Raw genomic sequence first — 25,571 nt, 5'->3', positions numbered from 1 at the left:
AAATTTGGGTTGTAATTTGTGTAGTGTTTTCAGAAATGCATATTTTAGGTACTTCTGTTTCCAAATATATTTACGCAAGTTTTCATTCTTTGCCACTTTGTTCACTTGGGGATATTGAGCTTATTGAATTTATAATCCATATCTGGAAGGTAAATGTGTAGCTGAGGGTTTCAAGGATGTTGACTTGCTTACTGTAATTCTCAAGTAGCTGTCAGCTTTAGAAAAATATTGTTTGTACCTTGAGATCTAAAGTTAAATGTTCTGAAAATTTAGTTGTTTGATTATGGTGAACAGCCTTTACTGTAGTGTCTGGGTGATGTAGAAGCAATGATTAAGGATCATTTTGTGTGGATACTTCTTGCTGTGTGTGCTGCATCCAAGTTTTTCTTTCTCTTCCAAGTCTTGCATGGGAAGGAGTGTTGTGAAGTAAATTGATGAAAATTCAGTGATTATGATTCTGAATTTATTTTACACAAAAATAGATTTCATGTCATCATGTGTTAAGGCTTCTAATGGGGGCATTTTTAAGTTAGAGTTCAGTAAGGAATTACTTTGTAAACACCTGTCTTGGAAAGAGAAAGGACTGGTTCATATGTCTGCAGCTTCTTTAAGCTGATGCAAGAAAGAATAAATTGTAAAATGGCAAAAGAGGTTTTTCAGTTTGATTCAGGTATAGAAATGAGTTGAGGCAACTTACATGTATCAACCTGGTGACCATTTTGGCTAGATGGGGTTTTGTTCCATTGTGGTGTTGAACTGTTCTGTGTTATCAGTGTAACTATAATTCAGACTGGAGAGATACATTAACATATAGCTGCTGTCACATAGCCAGGCTAAGTAAGTCTAAAAAGGCTTAAAACTGAGTTACTAACACCAATATTTGTCCTTTTACAAACAGATTAAAAACAACATGCTTATTTGGTGAATGAGGTGACTGCAATTCCAAATGGTGCCATATCTGTATGTTTAGACCTCTTTTTGAAAGGAGCTCCTGTTGGTGATATCTGTAGGGAAAAATATGTTGATATATGTTCTAAATGTTGAAGATCTCATCTGGCACTGAAGAGAAAAGACCAAAACTATTTTCCAAAGTGAAAATAGCTGATTCTTCTGCTTGATTGCTGAAATCTTTCAGCAAATGATTGATCACTTTATAATATTCAAAATGGTGGTAGGAACAATAACCAATTATGTATCTATTTCGTAGTCTTAGTGCATTTTAGCTTATTATCAGTAAGTTCCAATACATTATTTCTTTCTTCATTTCTGATAAGGCTTGTGAACTCCATATATGAGTGAGGTCATTGGCATGTTATAGGGTATAGTTTTTCTCAGAAGGCAGAGTCTAACTGGTTTTGAGAGAGAGAGAGTGACATTTCAACCCATTCTCCTAAACCCTGTTTCAGTGTAACTTGAGTGTCAATACCATCTTACCTCTTACATCCCCGCATTCCATATCTATCTTCAGTCATAATACAGGAAAAATAATTTTGTTGCCATGTTTTTGAATGAACTCATTACTGTTATCGTATCTCTCTAAAGGTCTTTGTTGTTTTCTGCATTTCATTCAGTATTTTAAACAAACATTGCCTGGTTTTACTCTTCATAGGAATTTACAGGCATGGCTGTAACAGAAATAACAGCTCCCTGTAGGCATATATCCAAGAAAAAAAAAAAAAAAAAGTAATAATCCTGTTAGATGGGTTTCAAACAACTCTGTAATGTTTTTTCAAGCTGATAATAAAAAGATATTGTGTAAGAAAGACTTTGTCTTGCTATATGGTATCACTATCATTACAAAACTGAAGTATTTGCTACCTTGACAGAGGAGTCTTTTTCTTAATATCCATAAATGTAGTGTTATCCAACAGAAATAGCCCCAGCTCTCTATAGTCCTGGTTGCCATTCCTTCAAGGTATTATAACATTTTACAGTGAGAGACGGGAGAAAATTTAAATGAACTATTGCACTTTGGATTTTTACTCTCCTTTGCCTGTTCCCTTCTGCCCTACATCCTCCATTCAAAACATAAATTAAGCCAACGAACAATTTAATAAAAACAAGGGCCATATACTTTCTGAATTATTTAGGTCAATTGTATTGGTAAAATTTGAAGTCCTTACTTTTTTTTCTGAATTATATTCTCTGGGAACTTGCTTCTTTTGAGTATTTCTCCAAATATATCTGTCCTGGCCGTTTGCCATACCCCATCACACTTGCCCATTTGTCGTATTTTTTGTTCACTTTTGTTCTAAAATCTATGGTAAGCATTTACAGAAATGGTTTCTGTGTATTTTATTATGCTGTGACAGATTTGGTATAAAACAGAATGATGTGATATAATGTTATACAAGACAGTGCATGTAGATTATGAATTCCTTAATGACTTAATCGCCAAGAAAGACATGCTTTTGTGATTTGTAAGAAAATTGCTGGACTTTATTACTGACAGAGCCAGTGAATGCACAGGTCTTTTACTACCTGAAAGAAAAACATAGTTTGAATTCTATGGCTTGAATCAGAAATTGCCATTAGGAGGGTAATACCACTTCTTTCATAACATAGCTCTTCAAGTGTGTATTAAAAATAGGAACATTTTCAGCCATAAAGATGTATGAGGCAATGTAAAATGGGTTTTAAATTAGCACTCTGTAGCTGGAAGTCTTTTTCTTTTTACTAATCAGCAGGACTTCCTAATTCAGAAAACCAACAATGAAGTATCTTGTTAAGAATATTTTATAATACTGTTCATTGCACCATCTCCAGTACCCATGAAACATATAACTCACTAGGCTTGGATTTTGTTTATTTTTAGTGCAAGATTAAGTGTCAGTGATGATGTAAGAATACATTCTTGTTAATTAATGCTATTTTTTCATCCCATCCAGTCAGAAAACAACTCAGCTATGCCTGAGGAAAAACAAGATGGCAATATAATTACGATTTCTTCTAAGAAAAACATTGTAACAGACATCCTGCCATGCTTTTTTTATTTTAATTGGATGTTTAGCTCAGGGGGGGTTCATAATTTATCATAAACTTAATGTTAGTAAAATGAACTGGAAGAAAGCTATACTAAATCTCCTTCATTATACCATAAGAAGAAAAGTCTTAATTTAAGCATCTTTTTTTTTTTTCTCTTACTGACAAAACAAGAACGGAAAACTGGGTTGACGAGGAGATCCCGCTGTTCACTTTGTCTGCTGAGTAGTGACTCAATCTAGTGCAAGTGTAGCGAAACTGAAGCAAAAAGAGGTTTAACCTGGTCTATCATGCAGGCTATCAGTATGCAGGCTGTTGAGCAGCTTTTACGTCAAGTTAAAAAAAAAGAGATAAGTTCTTCTTAGTTTTTTTTAATTTATTTTGTTGTCCGAAGGTATTGAAAATCCTGGTTTCAGTATGTTAATGTCACGCAATATATGTGAAAGTGGTGAAATTCTCATTTTTTACTAAATACATTTGTCTGGGAAGAGTTACTAATATTGCATTCTGTAGGATTGATCTCTGCAGTGAGGTAATGCTGAGACCTTGCAGTTGGACATTATTGAGCTACCAAATTGCTTTTGCTGGGGAGCAGCAAGGGTTCTCACTGCTCATGTCCCTTATAATGTTGTCTTGGGTATTCCTGTTATCTGTATGTTTAATCATTTTAGCTCCACGCTAAGTTCTGAGCTTCAGTAATGTTAAGAAGCCATGGTTCCCTTAGGTACTTGATCACACACAGAGTTTGTCCTTCTCCATTTTACATCTGCTGATTTTCTGTTTCTTCATCCTAGTAAAAAAGAAATGTCTCATTTCTGTTATCTATTATATGTAAATTATTCCTGTGTTACTATAGCTGCATGATGGTATGTTTTCTCTGTGAAGTTAATATTCCTAGCATTATACGAATCTGGCTGGAGGCAGGTTTTAGTTCCAATTATCTTTGAGGCTCTCCCCTCAGTGCTAAACTCATCCACCTGCCTCTGCCTGGGAAGTACAGACCGTGCACCCAAGCAGGCGAAACTTCTGCGTGGTGGGAATATAAAGCCCCACCACTAGTTGAGTGAGCAAAGAAAGAACCTAGGCTTACCCATGCAGAAAAGGGCTCTGTAAATCTCCTTTCTCTTGATAATAAGGTGTCATGCCTCACTGAACTCTGTATTCGCACCTGAGTCCCCAAAGGTGAACCTTAAATTATAAAAAAAATATCTGGACACAGCAGGCAAACATTGTGGCATGGCCAAAGACAAGTGGAAAAAACATTTCCTCCCTCTTACCTCATGTGTATAGAAGGATATAACACCCTGAGCAAGGCATTTCTCAGTGGTTTGCTGTAATAATACAATTTATGCCTGTTTTTTCAATCAAATAAGAAAGGTCAGGATTACTACTCAGCAGTATTTTCTGCTGTGGGCAGCCCTTTGTCACAGCTTTAAGTCTCCCAAACCACTTCCATATAGATGTATATAAACAAATTAAGTCATGGCTGAGTGCTTGAACACACTTCAGTGCTTGCATCATCTGTTGTTCGTCTGTCAAGCCTCAATATATTGAAACCACTTGAAGTGGAATGACATTCATGGTCTCGTATCCAGACAAATGCATGCAGAAGTGGCTGTAGCTTCTGCTAAATTTAAAAAATTAGTTATGATTTTGGGGTTCTGTGTCATGGGTTTCATTGTTGGCTTTTTTTTTTCCTGGATGGTGTCTTTCAGGGCTCCTGTGCTCCAACATGTCCTTAACTGAACACCTACTTTCACCCAGCATTTTTTTCAAGCTGCAAGATTTCAAGGGCAGTTTGAATAAACATGTAGGCTTCAAAGGAAATCAAATAAATTAAATGCCTTTAGAGTTTTAAACAGGAAGTTGGTGCTCTGCTACAAGTGCTGATTTTTATGAGATTGCCTTTTTTATATTAATAATATGTTCTTCCTTGTAAGTCTTAGGTATGCACTAACCCTGATCTGTTTCTCTTTTCAGTTTGACGGTTTCCATAATCATCCTTTATCCTTTTTTTGTCAGTATTTTGCATTTATTACCAAAAAACTGAAATCCAAACATGGCCTGAGCTTGAAGCCAGCAAACATCTTAGCTGTCTAAGATGTCTGAAAGGCTTCCAGGCAGCTTTGTAGGTCTCTTAAAGTTTTCTTTCCCTAGAAGCATGTTTATATTTTCTTTTTATGCTAGTTAGATTTAAAAGCATGTATTGCCTCTACCTCACATTCTTGTGTAGATTTAAAAACATGTATGGTCCCTACCTCACATTCTTGTGTCTGTCCTTAGACCAGCACTACATAAAAGACTGCAGTGAGTTTTTATCTGATGCTGCCTGGCTGAGTGTAATTTAAAATGGATGCTGCAAACTGAATTCTTATTCTCCATCTTTAAAGATATAAGCAAGTATCATTCCTATGCTAAGCTTTCCATTATGTATGTCTCTTTACAACGCTTGTCCTTTTTTATTTTATATATAAAATCTATTCAAATGAGGCAAGTGGGCTGGGGAATTGAAATACTTTTAATTCTTTATGAAATATTGCTAATTGTGAATAAACAGAGACATCTGAGGCCAAGAGTTTTCCTACACATTTCTGTTGTATGTGTTTAGGCATTAATGGAAACAAATGTGTATTATATTCAGACAGTGGATTTATTTTATTGAATTCGTGGTGTTACTTAATGGGAGACATTGATGCTGTTCTTCGCACATCATTTCAACACTATCTAATAGTACTGGAATATAAATCTGTACTTAATCGGTTATGAAACATTTTTGAATTTTCTAATAATTAAAGGCTTTTAAAGCTTATTTAAAGGATAAAACTAGCAGTTTTCTGAAGTGTATTTGCAGTAGAATGATAACTTCTTAAGATTAAAAAACCAAAAGTGTCGTTGGTGAACAGAACAGTAGAGAAGAAAACAAGCTATGTGCCTGTGCCTCAAGAGAAATAAAATTTTAGATGCATAATTATGAATTGTGTGGAAATAGTTCTGGGATTTTTTTTCTAGCCAATTTCATTTTTTCCTGAGGACCTCAATGACTTTTTAAACAATTTTTCTCATGTTAGTGCTTGAGTTGTTTTTTTTATTACTAATCTGATTTGCTATTATGCATTATGAATATTTTCAGATATGAAAATGCTGCTTCTGCGATGTGCCTATATCAGAGGAGAAAATACTTCTAGAAATAATCAAACAAGCAGCAGTGAAGGCAAATGTAGCATTCTGTTTCTTTTTTTGCAGACTACTCAGAGATCTGAACAAACTGCATTGAGAAACTCACCAAACTCCCTTCTGTTTGGTTCCAGTCTGCAGGTGATAGCAAACTAATCTCATGGCATTTCAGCCAGGGACCAGCACTGCTCTGCCTAGCAGTCCCAGGCCTCTTTGGGACTGATCTGATGTCTAGCAGCCATTCAGTATTAGAAAAGTTGTCTTTTTTATGAACCTAGTGCTTATTTCTCATAGTCCCCTGTAACTAAATACTTTAATTCCAACTGTGTGAGCATTCCTGGCATGATTTAACTTAGCACTGGGAGGAGATGGGTATGGGCAAGACTTACATTGCAGAGGTGTTAGGAGCACACCGCTGGTATTCGCTTGTACATGGTTACTGACAAAGCAAGCCCCATGCTCATTTCCTTGCTTAGTTATCGTTACCGTGCAAAGCTTTTTATTAGCAGGGAAGAGATCTACTAATACACTGCATTCTTCTACATGGGGCAAGATACGTTTTCTGATAAAGAAATTCCTTCCAGTGTATCTTGCCTTCCCAGTTCTCCCTTGGTCGTGTAAGTGAATTGATCCTCACTACTCCCCAGGGTAGGCTGGCATCCCGTCCTTGTCTTGTTGTGAAGTTTTCTCTTTTGACTTTTTCTTTTGGCTTTAAAATGTCTCTTTCTTGCTGACTTCTATTCTTGCCTTCATGGGCTTTACGTAGAACTTTAGTAAACTGATTTTTCTGCTCAGGCAGTCCTTTAACAGCTCTGCTTTGACCAATAAATAAATATCATGTATTCAGTATTAAGCTAAATAATCTCATTTGCCACTTATCTGGTAGATGTGCATGCAGTCTTGTTAGTAAGAAAAGAAATATCACATTCTTCACAATATGTTATACAATACTCTTTATGGCATCAGCTGCATGCTACTAAACTATCAGTCAGCTTTTTCAGGTTACATGGAAGTTCAGCTGATGACATTGCCATTGCTGTAATTTTGTTTAGCTGGCTGTGTACAATACTTTTTGTTGAGACTGTGTATTTCATCTTCAGGAATATTATGGTACTCTTCTCAGAGGGCTCCTATTATATAATTCCAGGCCAATATAGACCTAATAGGGGGGCGAAAAAAAAAAACAAAAAAAAACCAAAAACAACCAGGGGAGGAAGAAAAAAAAAAAGAAGGAAAAAAAAACACCACTAGGTATCTGATTAAATGGGCATGTGTCAGTTAAGCACAGGAGAAGGTGCTGTATATACTTTCCAGAAGTCTTCAGAAGAGAAAGACACTCCCAAGAATAGAAGTAAGTGAAAATAATTAACTGTAAGATAAAGGGGAGGAAATAAAATAAACAGAGGAAGTAGAATCTATTTAAGACTGAGTTACTCCAAAAAATTTTGCATCATGCTAAATGTTTGCTTCTCCATATGTGCTGTATACCATAGGTCATGTATTAACAAGTTAAAAACACCCTGAATTGTCAATGTTTCCAGTATCACAAAGCTTATATTTTTGTGAAAGACTTCTGGAGGATGCCATGTTCAGATTCTCTAATACAGTGGAAATTCCTGCCACCTGTTCCTATTCAAATTATGTTTTGTAACATCAGAATACCTATTAATGTAGATTTGTAGAGTCATAGAATAGTTTAAGAGACCTTGGAGATAATCTGACCCGGTGCCTTGCTCTACAAGCAGGATCAGCTTAAAGGTTGAAGATCAAAGTTGCATCAGGTTGCACTGGATTAACATTACTTAACAAGTTCCTAAACTGTATGTTTTTACAGAAGAGGACAGAATGAGAAGGCAGAATGCCTATTGCTGTTCAAAGGCAGTTTATATTAATTAGCTGTCGATAAATGATTGTGATGCTAAGCCTAAAAGGGGAACTTTTCTGGTGCATTGCTTATATAGATAAATCTTGTAGTTACAGTAAAGAGATTCTTATTATTTCTTTTAATGTTTGTGGAAAGTGAGGTGCTGTTTCCAAATCACTGTGGACTTCGGAGAGAACAGGGCTGTTTGTTTTTACTGTCTTCCGTATCAAAATGGATTCTGCAGACAATTTGGTAAAACTGAGGGTAAAAAGCAATAAAAACAAGTTGAAATATTTTTTTTTTCATTTTCCTTTTAGCCTCTAAGATTATTACTTATTAGATTCCTAAAACCTACTAAAACAAGATGAGGAAAACCCTTTTGTGTCCAAATAATTGACTGCACTGATACATAGTACCTCAAAACACTTCCCTTTTGTAGGCTATGCTAAATATATTGTGCATATTAAACACAAAGTGTGGTTACTGGGGTGGGTGTATGCGGGGGGCTGCTTCTTCTTGCTTTATAAAATTATTCTCTCCCATGGTATTGAGATTACATACTCAGAGTACTTGAAGCATGAAGGCTATAGAAACACTGTATTTCTATATTGCACCATAAAATTGAGGCACAGAAAAAATCTCCCTGTTCTTCATTCAGTGGTAGAGATTTCGTGCATTGCACATGACAGGGTTTACAGTGGAAGCAGTTACTTTCCCACATCAGGCAATGTGACAGGACTGTAGATCATGTGCTGAGACTCTGGCCTTGTGTCAGCTTATCTGATAGTAGTGAAGTCACAGTGTGAAGTACAGCCAGATAGCACGGCCTCCGGCCCACGGCAGGGTGTTAGTTCTCTTGCCCCAAACGTATTTGGGTAACATGAAGTGGGGCTGGATGAACCAAAATTCTCAAACACATCATATGAGAACGCTGGTCTCTACAAGTAAAGAACAGAGGGGATCCGTTACAGCTATGTTTTTTAGAAATAGCTCTATCCAAGTTTCTATGAATAAATACTGTCCTCTGAATCTTCACACAATCATAGAACAAACTGCTCTTTGGTGTAACACTGTAGAGAACTTCAGCCTTCTTACTGTGCTGAGTACAACCATGATAAAAAACGCTGAGTGTCATTGTAGGTTATTGGCAACAATTGTAGGCAAACACGTACTAGTTGCTTGATGCACAAGGGTCCAGAGGACATCCAAACCATCTGTCACAAGCCACAAAGTATTCCATAATTCTCTGTAATAAAACACAGGATTAGAAAAACCAAAAGCTTGAAAAACCCAGCTTGTCATTAGAATAATGGACTTGCCCATGACCTTTGTCTGTGTAACAAAAGGGAAATTGTTCAGTAAAAATTCCTTCTGGGGTAATCCTGTAAAGTGGGATATGTTGCTAGACCAAATGCAACATTACCCATGTAGCACAAAAAAAAAAAAAAATCAGGTTTACAGTTTATATATAATTTGTGTATATGGAATCAGTTTTTGTGCTGTTAATACACTTAGAAGAATAATAACAGTGTTCAGATCTTTGATCAAATATGCAGATGCACAACACCATGTTTTAGTGAAGTTTATCATTAAACAAATAACACTAGGTCTGAAACAATTCAGAAAAGAAAATCCGTCATCAAATGACCATTTAATGTTTTTTCCATAAGCCAAAGGATGGAATTTGATGTTTATGACTAAATATATGACCTTTAAAGACTTCTTCCGTTTTTGTTTTTTTTTTTTTTCTGATGCAAATGTTGAAGCCTAATAATTTCACGTTTCTATGGTTTTGCCTCTGTGTGGTCAAATCAGTGACACAGTGAGAAAGAGACAGTTTAAGATCAAGAAGTAAAAATAAATACATGATTCAAAATATATCTATTATGTAATAGAGTTAGTTGTAACTTTCATTTATTTTAATAAATAATTTCATAGTCACAGTAAAACTTTCATTATTATAAATTTTTGCTAACAGAAAAAGTTGGGGAACGACCTGTAAGAGAACAGTGTAGGGGAAAGGGACCTGGGGATCCTGGTGGACAGCAGGATGACCATGAGCCAGCACTGTGCCCTTGTGGCCAAGAAGGCCAATGGCATCCTAGGGTGTATTAGAAGGGGGGTGGTTAGTAGGTCGAGAGAGGTTCTCCTTCCCCTCTACTCTGCCCTGGTGAGACCACATCTGGAATATTGTGTCCAGTTCTGGGCCCCTCAGTTGCAGAAGGACAGGGAACTGCTGGAGAGAGTCCAGCGCAGGGCAACAAAGAAGATTAAGGGAGTGGAGCATCTCCCTTACGAGGAAAGGCTGAGGGAGCTGGGTCTCTTTAGCTTGGAGGAGACTGAGAGGTGACCTCATGAATGTTTACAAATATGTAAAGGGTGAGTGTCACGGGAATGGAGCCAGGCTCTTTGTGACAACCAATGGTAAGACAAGGGGCAATGGGTATAAACTGGAACACAAGGGGTTCCACTTAAATTTGAGAAGAAACTTCTTCTCAGTAAAGGGTACAGAACACTGGAAGAGGCTGCCCAGGGAGGTTGTGGAGTCTCCTACTCTGGAGACATTCAAAACCCACCTGGACACATTCCTGTGTAACCTGATCTAGGTGTTCCTGCTCCAGCAGGGGGATTGGGCTAGATGATCTTTTGAGGTCCCTTCCAATCCCTAACATCCTGTGATTCTGTGTCTTAAGTTTTTGATTCTATGATGGCTGTAAAATATCTTCAGAAATGGTTTAGCCTTAAGTGAAAGATGTTGGCAAAGTAACTTTCCTCTTCTTTTGCTCATTGAGGTTTTTCTCAAGTGCATATTAAAAAGAAGTATGAGTTTTGTAGGTAGAAATATTTTTAAATGCTCTGATGAAGTTTTGTTTGTGAACTTTGGGAAGTTTTAGTGAGTTGTACTGAAGATGTTTTGTTTCCTGCAAGTGATTATGTGTAACTTTTGTGATCAAATTTTGAAATGCTCTTTTAAAAATATAATATGAATTCTGTAAATAATGCAAGTACATAAAAAGCTAATGTTTCTTGTCAAGTGGAGTTGATACAGATTATAGCTAGCTGGTAGACAATTATAATGAAATTAAGCATGCTATTTTAATGATGAAATATTTTACAGACTTGATACAAATGCAGAAGGAGTCTGTTTTTATTATTTCTAAAATGCTGAATTAAAGTTATGAAATAAATCGTAAAATTTGTGAAATAGCACTTATTAATCAACACTGCACCTGTCTCATACTGTGTGTATCTGAACCAGAAATCATTGAAATCTTGGTCTTTATATTTGAAATGAAAATTGATTTTCTTTACATTCATCACAGCAAATTATTTTAGGGCTCAGCAGGAGAGCATTTTAATGTACTACTTGTTGACCCTAGAACATTTACAGTCTGAAGATAGAATTTCAATATGTATTGTATTTTCTGAATGATTTAAATAGATACTGCTGTAGGATGTTACACAGCTTCAAGTTCTCTGAGCTGTATACAAAGCTATTAAAAGGATGTCTTGTTTTAAGGAAAATTCCAACCAAAAAAAATTGATTGGGAATAAATGTTAACTGTGAGCAAGCTCAGAGTAGAAAAAAAAGCAGTCAAATTCAACACCTTTTACACTGTTCTTCCAGATCTGACTTTTTTCTGAGAGCTCACTGGCAAGTAGCAAACAGCTGTCAGATCTCTTTATCCTTGAGGTGGAACAGTTTACTCAGAAACCAAGGCAGCAATCTCTTAAATTTTCCAGCAGGGTTCTAGCAATCAAATATTGGGCATCTTTCTTTACTGCAGGAATAAAATCAGAATCCCTGTTTCTCAGGGACGAAGTACCCGAGGCACAACCACCACGAGTGAGCGAGGGGCAAAACCCTGAGTAAGTGTGGTTGTATGGGGAGCTGCAGCAGACTTTGTGGCATAGCAGGAACATGGGTGAGATCTGGTTTGGCAGTAGGTCCCTGAGGGCTTGCAATGGTTTGGCTCGCCTAAGGGTGATCTGCCCCTTCACCTGGCTGAGGGAAGCCCAAGAACAGTTTTATCACTTGGAAAACTTTTAAGCAAAGATCTGTTGCTTAAGAAAGTGTATGTGTCTGCCAGGGTCTTCGAAGGGATATAAAGTACATGCATGCTTGGGGCTGTCACCTGGATCCAATAGCAAGCAATACTGCTATGATAAATCACCTTCAGTAATGTGGCACAACTGCAGACAGACATAACTGCTGTTGGACTGCAAATATGTTCAGTTAGTTCAGCTCCCAAGACTCATGTTGTAAGCATGTGTAGCTGGTCCCAGTGCACTTGCCAGTGTCTCACTGTGTAACTCCGTGAGAATATGGATGTGCTTTGCTCTCCTGAGCTCTCAATGACATGAGGGTGGAGGAATAACTACAGGTCTGAAGATCACTGAATTATACAAAGCTTAAGCTATGTTATGAAAATCAGTTATACCTTTTCCATGATCACCGCTCCTTTTTCATCCAGGACAGAGAATGAGTCAGATCTTCAACATCATCAAAACTTCTGAGCCAGCCTTTTCCCTTTCACGTGCCAGTGGAAGGAAGATTTTCAGTGACTGGGGGGCTGTTGTTCACTGTCATTCTTGGACTTAAGCAAGTCATTAATCCCTCACTTTCCCCATTACATGTGGTGCTCTGAAGCCTGGTTTGTGCCAAAGAAGGGGGTTAGTGACAACAGACAGACAAAACGTAAGCAAGCTGAAAGGGTGTCAGTCTAATTTCTTTAAACCACAATTACTCCACTTAGATAACGCAGAGGGTAATGGAAAACATTTTGCTGTTTTCTTCCATGTGTGCTGTTGTATTTGCATGACAATGCTGTTTAATTTGCCTGTTTATCAGTTATATTCCAAAAGTTCAAGTATTTACCATTCTTTTTCTAGCATATGCTTTTTTTGTCTCTACTGATTTCTTGGATTTTATTACACTGTGTGCTTGGTGAAGTATCCCTATAGCAAGACAGTAGCTGAAACAGCATGACTTTATACATCCTTCTTGTATTGTCTGTCCTACGTTGCAGGAAAACTTTGGGATTTGGAGTGGGTTTGTTTAGTTTAGAACTATAAAGAGATGAAATGTCAAAAAAGTCTACTAACAGAGCAGCACTGTTTCATGAGTGCTTTATCTTAGCTTTTCTTGATATCACCTGCCTGAACTGATTTCAGTCCAATGGCTTGACTAATGTGAAGAAGGAGGTGCAGAGAAAATGTTCCAAAAGGGTTTGCTATTAACCTTTATTTATTAATCTCATTAAAGTGAGGACCAGCAGAAGAGTTATAAAGTTCTACTTTTAATATGCATTAAAAAAATAGCTATTTTTTAGTTTTGACCACTACATATCATACCTGGCGAATCTGCAAATAAGAATTTAGATCCCTTTCTACTCAGTAAACAGTCCTAATGCTGAAGAAATTATTAATTTAATTTGTAATTTTTTTCCTTACTAACCCCTACATACCGGGGCTAGAATCAGTACATCAGATTTTGTTCATCCAGTGGATGATGTCAGCAGAAAGACAGTTGATTCTGGTGCTTAATTTATTTAATGTGTCTGTTAATGATGTGTGAAACAAAAGAGTATGGTGCACTTTCTTGTATGGCCGTGTGGGCTCAAACTTATTTCTCTAGGAGAATTAGTGGATTTGCCTTTCAATATGCAGCAGGTTGTAACTCTTGTATATATGGCATTTAACTATCATGCACAGATTATAATTACACTGCAGTTTTTCCTGTTGTTTCTGCGTGCATCATATGCTAAAGTGATGGACATAATATAGAGATAGCAGCAGGTTTTAATGCCTTACAATAATTTGAATATTTAAACACGAATATTTGTTCTGGTTTTGTGGCAAAATGCTTCACAACATTGTTGCTCTGGTAGCATTATAAACTACAAACTAATGGTTGTGTTATAAAGCTATTACATTACCAGTCATCATTTTTGCAGATATAAAGCTCATTTTTTAGGTATTACACTAAGTGGAAATATAAGGAACTACTGTTGGCTGAGGACTGTGAATAGAAAGAGGAAGTTAGATATTTTCAATGTAATGTCTGTTTGTAGGAAAGTTGACTGCTGCCTATTATTAATATGTAATTAATTCTTACTAAAAGCTGAACACTATAGCATTAGGAAAAACGGAATGGATCTCTCAGGTCATTGATTTCTCTACTCACAAGCAATTGGTTTTTTTTGTAATGTGATTAAAAGTATGCGTTACTTTTATTGAAAATCCATTCTATACCCTTCTTCTGACAGCTAGAAATTTTCCTTTAATTTCCTTCCCAGGTAAACGTAAGGCTAGTTTGCTTTCATTATCACTTTCTTATTTACTTAATGTATTTATATACAATACTATTCTTAACCTTCATTTTGCAAGGTATAACAAGCCAAGTAACACTAACCTCTTCTCATAGGAAAGTTTCTGTCTTGGCAAATCTCTTTTGTGTTGATTTGGTTTCATGCATTTGACAAAGGTACAGATTAAGAATTGTGTGAAATTGCCTGGTGTGTCTTTCAGAACTATTCTGACTGATGCAACACAAAATCACTGATGTTTCATAATCTCTCCATGTGACCTGACTATCTGCTAGTATTATGTTCTCCTTAGTTGTCAGTTATTTCCAGTTCAAGAAGTCAATTTTCCTGAGATATTTAGTCACCTACCTCTTAAAACCATGGATGTAAGATTATGTGTGTTGTATTATTATAACAGCTGAATTTCTGAAGTGTTGCTTCTCCAAGTTCTCTGGCTCCTCTTGTGGAGTGTCTTCTCCTCTTCTCTCTTCATGTTGTCCCTGACTTCGTGTCATGAGCAGTGTCTCAGATTTTGTGCCATTGTCACTAGGTATGATATTGTTCTTCGGAAGCTTCTGTAATTACTTCCCTCCAAACTAACAGTTCCCCATTTAAACATAGCTGGCTATTGCTTCTCTTTTATCCAGTGCATATGGATTTCATAATTCCAGTCTTAATCCTTGTCTTTTCCAGGCTGACAGTTTTTCTTGTAGCATCATACGAAATGACTTGCTGAGATCTCTTATGTCATCCAGAAGCTTATGACCACCCATAGCTTAGTGGTGCACTTTATTATAGCATACATTATTGAGAACATCCTCCTGTGCCTCTAGTAACCTGATTTTTTTTTTAACTCATCATTTGATTAAAGTACTCAGCTTGCTGCTGCTCAGCCAAATGATTTCATTTTGAGCACAGTAGATTTTACATGTGTTCTTCAAATGGATTAAATGCCCCTTGAAGTCACTGAAAAATTCAGTTATCATCAGTGAATAGATATTCATCTTTAGGAGAGCTAAACTCTAAAGAGCAGGGTGAAGAAAGACCAGAAATAGTTACTTCTCTTCTTATTTCTAAATTTACTAAAAGTCCAGTTTTGATAAAATGGTCAACAGTTTAGTGCTACTGTAGATTTCAGTACAGCTAGAGTGGATGAAGGATTAAGTTCCATGTCTTCTCTGTTAAATGGGAAAAAATGTTGTTAAACAATGCTCAAAGAAAAATTGTGTTTATTTAAAAACCACCATTTGCATTCAATCTTTTAATATGAGATAGTCTTGCAATAATAAAGTCGGTTGGTTTGGGCTTTTGTGTATATGTAATAAGAACATTCATTTTTTTATTACATCACTAAATCACAGAGATTACAATTATTTCCAAGCTTGCAATGCAAATTACACTGTGCTTACGTATTAGCTATTGTATTTCTCTGCCACAATAATGAGGTATTGCCTTTATTATAATTTGTTTCTTTTCATTTTATTTTTGTATTCCTATTTGCAGTCCAGAGTTCCTCTGAGCACAATTAAATTATTCAGATTTCTTGCCAGCTTCAAGTTTCAGCAGCATGAAAAGAGGCAAGCAGAAGTCCTTGCCAACTCTTGCATTAGTTGTGCTGTAAGAATTGTTCAGAAGACAGGAAACTGTTCAGGAATGTCACAAAGGCATGCAATATGAAAAAATAAAGTCTTGTGCCTCCATGTATTGTATTGAATTGAAGACAACTTCTCCCATTCACTATTTTCAGTGAATGTGAAGTGGTTGTATCATCTCAGACTAAATGTTCATTTAACAAAATATCCTCTCTCTGCAGTAACCATTAGAAAAAGCTGAGGCAGGGGTGTACAACAGTAAAGACATTTTGTGACATTTTGTGGGGCTCTAGAAGTCTTGAGCACACCAATATTGTGGGGAAAGTGTACCTTTGCATTTAACATAGCAATGATGAAAGTCTTCCACTAACGTGCTGGCTCACTCTTTGAAGCCATGCAAGATTTCACCATCAGCAGCTTACTGTGCCAGCAAGTTCTCTCACTGAGCTATGTATTTACTTTTCTGGTTTTGAATCCTGAGAGCATAATTACATGTGGTGTAGTTCTGTATGTGTGATGAGATGGTGACTTGCTATCTTTTCCCTTTATGGTGCTACTGACTTTATAGATCTTGAGGTTGGCCCTCTTTGGATTACTCCCTTTCACCCTAGTCATCTGTTCATCTAACCATCTGTGTTTGTGATCATCTGATGGCCTTGGTTAGTACCTTTCTAATCATCTTATCAGTTTTGGATGGGACATCATGATATTGATGAGGTACCTGCCCACAGGTTTCAAGATTCAGGTACACTATGGACACAACCATATAAGGATGTTTCTGATTCACTCTGGACCTGTCGTCATGCGATTTGCTTTTCCTTTCTCGCACAAAAATTGCTTACTGTGTAACTAGGTTCTCTTTCCAGAGTGCTAACAGCTTACACAGTCTGACATTCTTCAGGTATAATTAGAATTGCCTTCTCCACATGTGCTTTGCATTTATCTGCACAGAATTTACACTGCCATTTTATTACATAGGTATTAAAAATAATGAGAACTTTTGCAAGCAGGTTTACTTCTACCATGCTGAATAAATTTAATATAGATTCAGTAAATCTCACCACTTCCCAAATCACCTCATTTTGCAGATCCCTTATGACTCCATTGACCAATTCAGACACTTGCACAGATCCATTTTCCAGGAAACTTAATAATCTTTCCCTTTGCCTCCAAGGCTTGACCACCTTGCTTAGAAATTTCAAAGCAAAGTTAGGATCACATTGAATTGCTTTCATTTAGACGTTAATAATTTGAGTTGTAAAAACATATTTTTGTCCTGCAATATTGGAAATAAATTTCTGTGTGGCACCAAGATTAAAACCAGATAACTTCAGAAAGAGTTTATGATTTCAGTGTCATATTTGTTTTGAACTGTTTTCTCTGTATTGAGATCTACTAAAAGTGTTCAGTAACATAATTTAAAATGGATTAGTACAGTTTTGTGTGTGTGCGCTAATATTGTATTGCTGAGTTGATTTTTTTTTTCATTGCTGCTGTTAATCTTTTGTTGATTATAAAAAGCAAAATCATTAGTATAATGGAGTGCATCCTCTCACTGTGATTTCAGTGGAGCATATCTAATACACCCAGGCATCTGAAATTGGAATGTAATAAAAATGCAGTATTTATGTTAATACAATATTCCTGTTAAATGAGTACTGCTAATGAATCTGCTGTGAAGCTCAGCTTGTAATAAGTCGAGGGTTATAAAAGAATTTGCACAATAGGAGAACAGCATTTCATTTTACAGCGATAGTTTGTTATCTGTTAAAAATCTTTTGGATAAAATATATTATATTACTTTAAATGAATATCACTATGAAAATTAAGGTACCAAAAGTTAAATGTGCAAAGGTTGTTTTTTTTATACTCAGATACCATTCTTCACTGTGGATGAAGAAAAACTCAAGTGATTAGAGGACTTAGGAAAGAGTGAAGTGTCAGGGTTTGTGGGGAATAATGCTGATACCGTTTAGCAATTAAATTATTTTAGCAATTAAATTTATTTTCAATGTTATACATTTTCTTTATTTTCCTACAGGAGTATTTTAATATGACATTCTAAACATGAAAATAATGAATTCCAATTTTTCCAGAAAAATTGGAGAATACAGAAGCACAGTCACCTTGCAGAGCACACAGTGGACAGCTTTAAATAAAAAGGACCAGCAAGGGAGTGTCATTTATAATTGGAGAGACTGAAATCTCACCTGATCATTTTGATTTTGCCAGCACTGCTGGTTAAAAACGGACTCAGTACTGATGGTGTTGATTCCTGTTCTCTGTAATAGCAAAGAAATCCCTCAAGCCCTCACATCCCTGGTTCATCTCATATCCTGTGACAAACAAAATACCCACCTCCCAAGACAGAACAGATGTCCTTTGACAGCTTTAGGTAGGAGTTCTGGGAATAATGACTATTTGAGTAATTTTGTAAGTCTGTATGTTTTTTCACTCTCAGAATTAGACTCTTGCTTTTCTCCATGTTACATGACTGTAACCTCAGAAACACCAACCTGGCTAATAGTAGTAGCCATGCAAGAAGAGTAATTTGTGGTCTAATGGGGTGGGAGAGAGATTCTAGACAATTTGTATTAAAATCCTATTTTTCTATATATGACAATGTGTACCTTTTGTATGTGCTAATGAATTTTAAATAATTGTCATGGTGCTTAGCTTTGTTAGGAGTTATTTTACTGCTATTAGCAAAACCTTTGTTCTAGAAAGAATTGCAGTAAAATGAGCTAAATGTTTTGAGTCTGAGACATTGTGTAATCAGACCTCACCTCTCTTGATTTCCTCAGTGTATAAAAGACAAACTTCAATACCCATCTCAAAATCTAATTATAGCTCAGTCTTACAGCACCTCCTTGAACAACATTTCCTATCTAATTAGCACATTTTCCTCATGTGTTAGTTACAGACCAGTCTGTTTGTAGATGAAAAAGTCAGCCTCTTCTTTTTCTGCTACTTGTGGGAAATAATTCTATTTCTCAGGAGTTAGTAGGTGTTAGCTTAGCAAAGAGCAGTGAATCTTAGATGTATTTATGACATTAATATTTTACTCCTCCATATCACTTCCCATTTAAGAATAAACATTCATCACGTTAAATAAATATTGATCTAAGTTTTCTTTTAGGAAGGAAACTGAGTCAGAGAAAGTTTTATTATTTACTTACAGTTCAGCTGCTAGCACAGAAAGGTAAAAAAGGCAGATGCTTTAAATCCTAGACCTGTGCTTAAGCCATAAATTGTATCTCTTCTATTTAGAAGATATTACAATTGCTAATTTGACAGAAGTAGGATGTATTTTCTTGCCACAGAAATACATCGGAAATTACTCAGGGTGAGTTACACTAGCATGATCTATAGCTTAATTGACGTACTCTATTATATGTATTCCTGCCAAAACACATATTCCAATGGTTATATTTCAGTCATTGAATTCTTTGTCCACATGGAAAAAAATAGTTTTGTTGAAATGAAGTCCGTTCAGTTTTTTAATCTTAAGTAGCACTATCCCTTTGCTTATGTCTGTAGGAAATACGAGCAGCCTTGTACTCCATAGACATAAATCCAAGGTCCTTTTGAAAAACATAATAAGTGTTGCTAACCTTTCAGTAAAAATCTATGCTAATAAGGGTTTAGATGTAGGCGAAGTCTTAGTGTTTCATGCATAGCAGCATTCAGCCTGCACCTAGGAACTCAGAAATATTACCTACAGACCTTTGGTTAAGTGTTTAGTTTTGCAGTTACATGAAGTGAAAATAAACCCAAGATATCTGCCCTTCTGTTTAGTTAGAGGACAATATTTGCTTGCTGTGGAGAGTACTGAAACTTAGACCAAAACAGAGTAAATAATTCTTACTGAATGCTTTAAATTCTGTACCTAAAAATAGCTGTGATCTATTAGAATTGGTAATGATCAACAGTGCCAATGTGGGTCCATTTGTGGGTTAGAAGTGCTTCCACTTAATGTCTTTTTTTGTCTCTCTCTCTTTCTAGATGCAGCAATTGTTCCATGAAAACTATGAACACAACCGCAAGGGTTACATTCAAGATCTTCACAACAGCAAGATCCACACAGCCATCACACTTCATCCAAACAAAAGACCAGCCTACCAATACAGGCTGCACAATTACATATTGAGTCGCAAAATTTCTGAACTCCGCTATCGGACCATCCAGCTCCATAGGGAAAGTGCCCTGATGAGTAGGCTGAGTAACAGTGAAGTAAACAAGGAAGATCAGCTGCTGGGATTGATGCCATCTTTCAATCATTTCCAACCACATGAAAGGGATGAAGTTATTGAATGGGAGTTCCTGACAGGAAAATTTCTTTACTCGATGATGGAGAACCAACCACCCCGGCAGAGCCTGAGCAGTGTCCTGCGGGCTGCACTGGACGACACTGTGATGCAAGTCATGGAAATGATAAATGAGAACTCCAGATCTAGAGGAAGGCTCATTGACTTCAAGGAAATACAGTATGGCTACCGCAGGGTTGACCCTCTGCATGGAGTAGAGTATATCCTGGATTTACTGCTTTTGTACAAAAGGCACAAAGGAAGAAAAGTGACGGTTCCAGTGAGACGCCATGCTTACCTTCAGCAATTGTTTAGCAAACCTTTCTTCAAAGAAGCAGAGGAGCTGGATGTAAGAAGCCTGCTGGAGGATACTAACATTGACGCTCAGTCTTTCTCTTTTCTTTCAAATTCTTTAAAGATTTTTTCCTCATCGTTCCAAGGCACCAAAGACATTGGGGGACGCAGTGACAAGAAAATACATATTCTTGTCCCTCTCACCGGAAGATTTGACATTTTCTCAAGGTTTATGGATAACTTTGAGAAGACGTGTCTGATTACAAGGCAGAATGTAAAGCTGGCAATAATTCTTTTCAGTTCCGAGTCAGGCCAAGACTCCAGGAAACACATAGAGCTAATGAAAGAATACAACATTAAGTATCCTAAGGCAGATATGACCCTGATTCCCATGACAGGAAAGTTTTCTAGAGGTTTGGGTCTTGAAATGGCCTCATCTCAATTTGACAATGGCACTTTGCTGCTGTTCTGTGATGTTGATCTGGTATTCACACCAGACTTCCTCCAGCGATGCAGAGACAACACTATTCAGGGAGAACAGGTTTACTACCCTATCATCTTTAGCCAATATGATCCAAAAGTAACATACAGAGGCCACCATCCAGCTGACAGTAGCTTTGCTTTCACAAAAAGAACGGGATTTTGGAGAGAGTACGGATTTGGAATTACCTGTATTTACAAAAGTGATCTACTTACCGCTGGTGGATTTGATACCTCAATTCAAGGCTGGGGCCTTGAGGATGTAGACCTGTTTACTAAAGTGATAACATCTGGCTTGAAGGCTTTCAGAAGTCAAGAAGTAGGAGTCGTCCATATTTTTCATCCAGTTCAGTGTGACCCCAATTTAGATCCGAAACAATATAAAATGTGTTTAGGGTCCAAAGCAAGTACATTTGCGTCTACCATGCAGCTGGCTGAACTCTGGCTACAGAAACATTTGGGTGTCAGGTACAATCGAACTGTCTCCTGACATATCAGCCTGTTTGTCCTCTTTAGGGGAGTTTACCTCATTGTTGTTATTATTATTTGATTTTTCTGTCATAGTTTTAAACTCCCTCATCGTTGTCTTCCAAAGACTGTTGACCTCAAGCGAGATGAGTCTGCTGTTCACTGATGTTTCTTATACCTACTGAACTCATGAGGTGAATTCCTTGATATTTCTTTATTTGAAATTTGGTCAAGTCACAGCAATCATATGATCCCATGGAGGACATCTATCATAAGAGACTGCATCAGAAGAATGTTCTAATTCAGCTTTGGGATGCACTATCATCTTTGTTGCATTTCTCAGATTTGATGTGATACAAATATTTACTGGTGAAGGTACCACAAAAGTGCTTTATGCTTCTTCTGGGGATGGAACTCTATAAGATAAACTTGAGTTTTATAATTTATATGAGGACTTATATGTATAAATGCTACTTTTCTTCATCTTTAGAATTTTTAAAGTAAATTAATAACTATGATTGTACCTTTATTTTTTTTAAAAAAAAGAAACGCTGGGGAGCTACTTGCAAATACAACTGGTACTGGCTACCAAGGTCCTTAAATGTCTTATTAGAACAGGAAATTCCTCGTGGTGATTCATTCCAAGTGTAAATGAAGTTTATTTTCGCAAGGAACAGGATTTAATGAAATGCTCATTTACACTTTAGAAGATTTGTGAATCAATGTTTTTTATTTGCAGACAAGAAGAAACTATGACTTAATGTTTTATTTATGATAAAGTACAGACATATAATTTTCTTTTTTTGTAACACATAGTATAAGTTACTGTTTCTGTTTTTAGAATGAGTGTCTAATACATCATTTTTCTTTTACATTCCTTTCATAAAGCTGCACTTGATACAGAGTGTTAGAAGTATCTTTTTTCTTTTTACATTTTCCATGAATATTGGTACTCATTAGCAATTTTTTGTTTAAAAATAAATGTAGAATAATATTTTAAGTTTCAAAATTTACTATTGCTGGTCAAAGTTCCTTGCCAATATATTTATATTAGTGCAGGTTATAAGACTGTTTTAAGATTTATCTTTCTGGACAGCCTGAAGTTGTCATATTGTGGATTCCCAGAGTAAAGTATTTGAAATGCACCCAACATAAGAAATAATTAAATAAATTTTTGTGTTTTAGAGAAATGTTTCTGTAGGGATGTATATATGTGTGTGTGTGTATATTTAGACAGACAGAGAGAGAGATTAATTTCAAAATATGTTCCATTTTTCAATTCAGGCAGCAATTTGTTACAGTCATCATTATTTTTGCCACATGCTTAGAATGTTCCACATTATACTGTGATAATAGCTCAAATGCATACAATAAACCATCAGAATTCAGCCAAACTTTAATATGGTGGGTACAGATAATAACCTCAGTACCCTTGATTTCAAACTGTATTTCAAACACAGCTGTATAAGAAAGAGTAAGCAATTACTGAATTTAAGTTTTCAGATGCTTAAAAACATTTTAAACTGTAACTGACTCCTTCTGTGTGTCCTTTCAAAAAACAGCTAAGACACTGCAGTTCACTGACACATCAACTTGTATGAAATTATCCTGATATATTTCCTAAGGCACCAGGAAGGTGTGTAAGTCAGTTAATGTCTCTTACCTGAAGTTCTCTGTTCTGGATTTACCATGCAAGGAAAAAGGCATCCCTCAAAAGGAATGAGTAAACTCAGAATAAAAGAACAGATAGACGGTAATTTATGGTTGTCTGCCCTCCCCAAGGACATCTCCTGGCTTGTTATTCTCCTGGAGGCTCTTGCCTTACTAGCCCACTATTGTTAGCTCCAATGTCTGGAGAAAGTAAAATTCAGTATTACTTATGAAATAATTATTGGAAAGTGCTCTTTGAGTGCAAAGGTCGTATTTTATTCAATTAGAGAACCAAGAACAAGGAACATACAATTTATTCAATCAATCTCAAGTAACTGGTGGAGCTCAGATTGCAAATATCAAAAATTGAATGCCTGTTGGTAAATGTCTGTGATGATTTCATAAACAGGAAAAAAAATATAATTATTTACAAAGACATCTAAGGGAATCATTGTTTGCTGGGTTGTATTCCAGTGCTTATTTCAATTATATTTAAATTGGTGGCCAGAAAGTGTTTGCTCAGCTCAAAGTAAAATAGTAGATTAGAACAAGAAATGAAACCAATCATTCAGTGGGGATAAAGATGTATACATAGGGCTTGCAGGATCAGGTCCTACATGATATAAGCAAAATGCTAGTATCTACCAGTACAAATATTTATTTAGTGTCTGACTGATTCATTTGTTTATATGATGAATTACTTTGTTAAAAACCTGATTATAAATGTTTATTATGAAATATGTTGTATTGTCTTTTGAAATAACTATCCTGAGATAACTTGATAACTTGTGTTAGTCTCTTTAAGGAATAATATGCCTCTAAGGAGATCATATTAAAAGAAATAAAAGCACAGAAGTGTTAGAGTAATGTTATGGATGTATATAGATTAAGATGGGAATGTCTGTGCTAATCAGCTGTTTGCTTTTATCTAGTCTGAATCATAATCTTCATTGTAAAATGAAATTTTTATGTGTATAATGTCCCATTGTAAATGCGTAACTAATTACTCCATAATAGAACATAATGACCAATTTTTCCAAAATCTCCTTGACGTGGGGATAGGTTCCATGGTTTCATTGCTGGGAAGTAGGTTGTGAACTGCTGGCATTTTGGCTTTTCAGACACTGCCTTTCACAGACACACACACAGAAACCTCAGAAATCCCCCTACCACCCCCACTGTGACATATTTTCCCATTCACGGTACTTAATTTATCAGAGTATTTGCATCTTTTGGATGAAGGAAAAGCATCAGGTTGGGCTTCCTAAGACTTGCTGAGTATACTCTAGAGCAGGGTACTGGTTTTCCAGCTGGAGAAAGGCAGAGGGCCAGGCGGAGGTGTGAAACTCAGCATGGGAGTCGTCACCTTCTGCCCATCACATCCTTGCTGCCACCAGCACTGCCTGGTGCCTCTCCCTGGAGCTGCAAACAGACAGCACAAGCCAATGCAGAAGAGCTCCACTTGCTGCCACCAGCTGCTTTTGGGAAGCAAACAGGCCATTTTAATCAGGGCTTGGGAGGAGTGAAAGGAGGATGCCAAACTGAGGTTTCATTGGGTGGGAGCAGCAGGGTATGTTGTGTAGATACTGTGTCTCCCTGTTCCCAGTTGGAAAGGGAGTCTGGTCCCACACCTATTCCCTGCTTCCTCTGAAGGAGTGCTGTGAAGGAATGGGCAAAACCAGCAGTCTCTGTGCAGTGGGGCTCTTGGGCCTGGACCATGCACTTGGAGTCCTACCTTATCATGGGACATGTGGGGAAAATCTGCCAAATGGACTTCCCAAAAAGCAGTACGGAGAAAGGCACTTTCTGCACTTATCGAAGGCTAGAAGGATATGCACAGAAGTGCCTTCAGGGCCTATCAAAGCAGCGTGTGCTGAACAATGCCTCAAGACTGTTGCAAAAATTATGATGCTGGTAAAAACAGCTCATAGGAGTGTACTGCAGATCCTGAGGAACTGTGGAGACTTCCAAAGAGCGTTAGTTAACAACTACTTTCTTTAAATAGAGCAAATCAGCAATTTAAACTTCTGGTTTCTTAAGAAGTAATTCTAGTGATTACTGAAGGCATAGTTTGCCACAGAGATTTTGCTCCAAAGAAGAGTGCTAAGCTATAAACAAAATGCATGTGCAATCTACATCTGATTTTCCTGCAACTTGAAATCGGTTAAAATTTTTTGAAAAAAATATGGACTAAGAATTCCTGAGCCACTGACTGGAGGAAAGGTGTGTGTTTCTGCTCTATTTTTTGAAGAGAATCAGGTGAGAAGAAAAGAAAATGCCTCAAGTAGTTATGCAAAAATCAATCGTGATGTGAGGGTGGCAGTGTTGATTATGGTCCTAAGCTGCAGGACAATCAGATGTTTCACAAAAGTCCAACTATTTACAATAACTGAATATCACTGATGATTATACTCTGTCATAGATCTGTTAGTAACACGTAAATTTAACTCAG

The 25,571-nt window shown here is 36.7% G+C and overlaps 1 protein-coding gene across 1 annotated transcript in view; it reads left to right on the top strand.

The window, feature by feature from the left end:
* Positions 1-21,491, top strand: part of CHSY3 (chondroitin sulfate synthase 3) — a gene marked incomplete at both ends in the record, with an annotated part of 159,947 nt that extends 138,456 nt beyond the window's left edge. The window contains one exon of the mRNA XM_080363083.1: positions 19,926-21,491. Within this exon, the coding sequence (XP_080219209.1) occupies positions 19,926-21,491 (1,566 nt within the window). The remainder of the gene's footprint in view (positions 1-19,925) is intronic.
* Positions 21,492-25,571: the final 4,080 nt, after the last annotated feature.

This window comes from Nesoenas mayeri (genome assembly GCF_963082525.1).
Source record: "Nesoenas mayeri genome assembly, chromosome: Z".
Classification (NCBI taxonomy): Eukaryota; Metazoa; Chordata; class Aves; order Columbiformes; family Columbidae; genus Nesoenas; species Nesoenas mayeri.
This window is presented reverse-complemented; position numbering and strand designations above follow the sequence as displayed.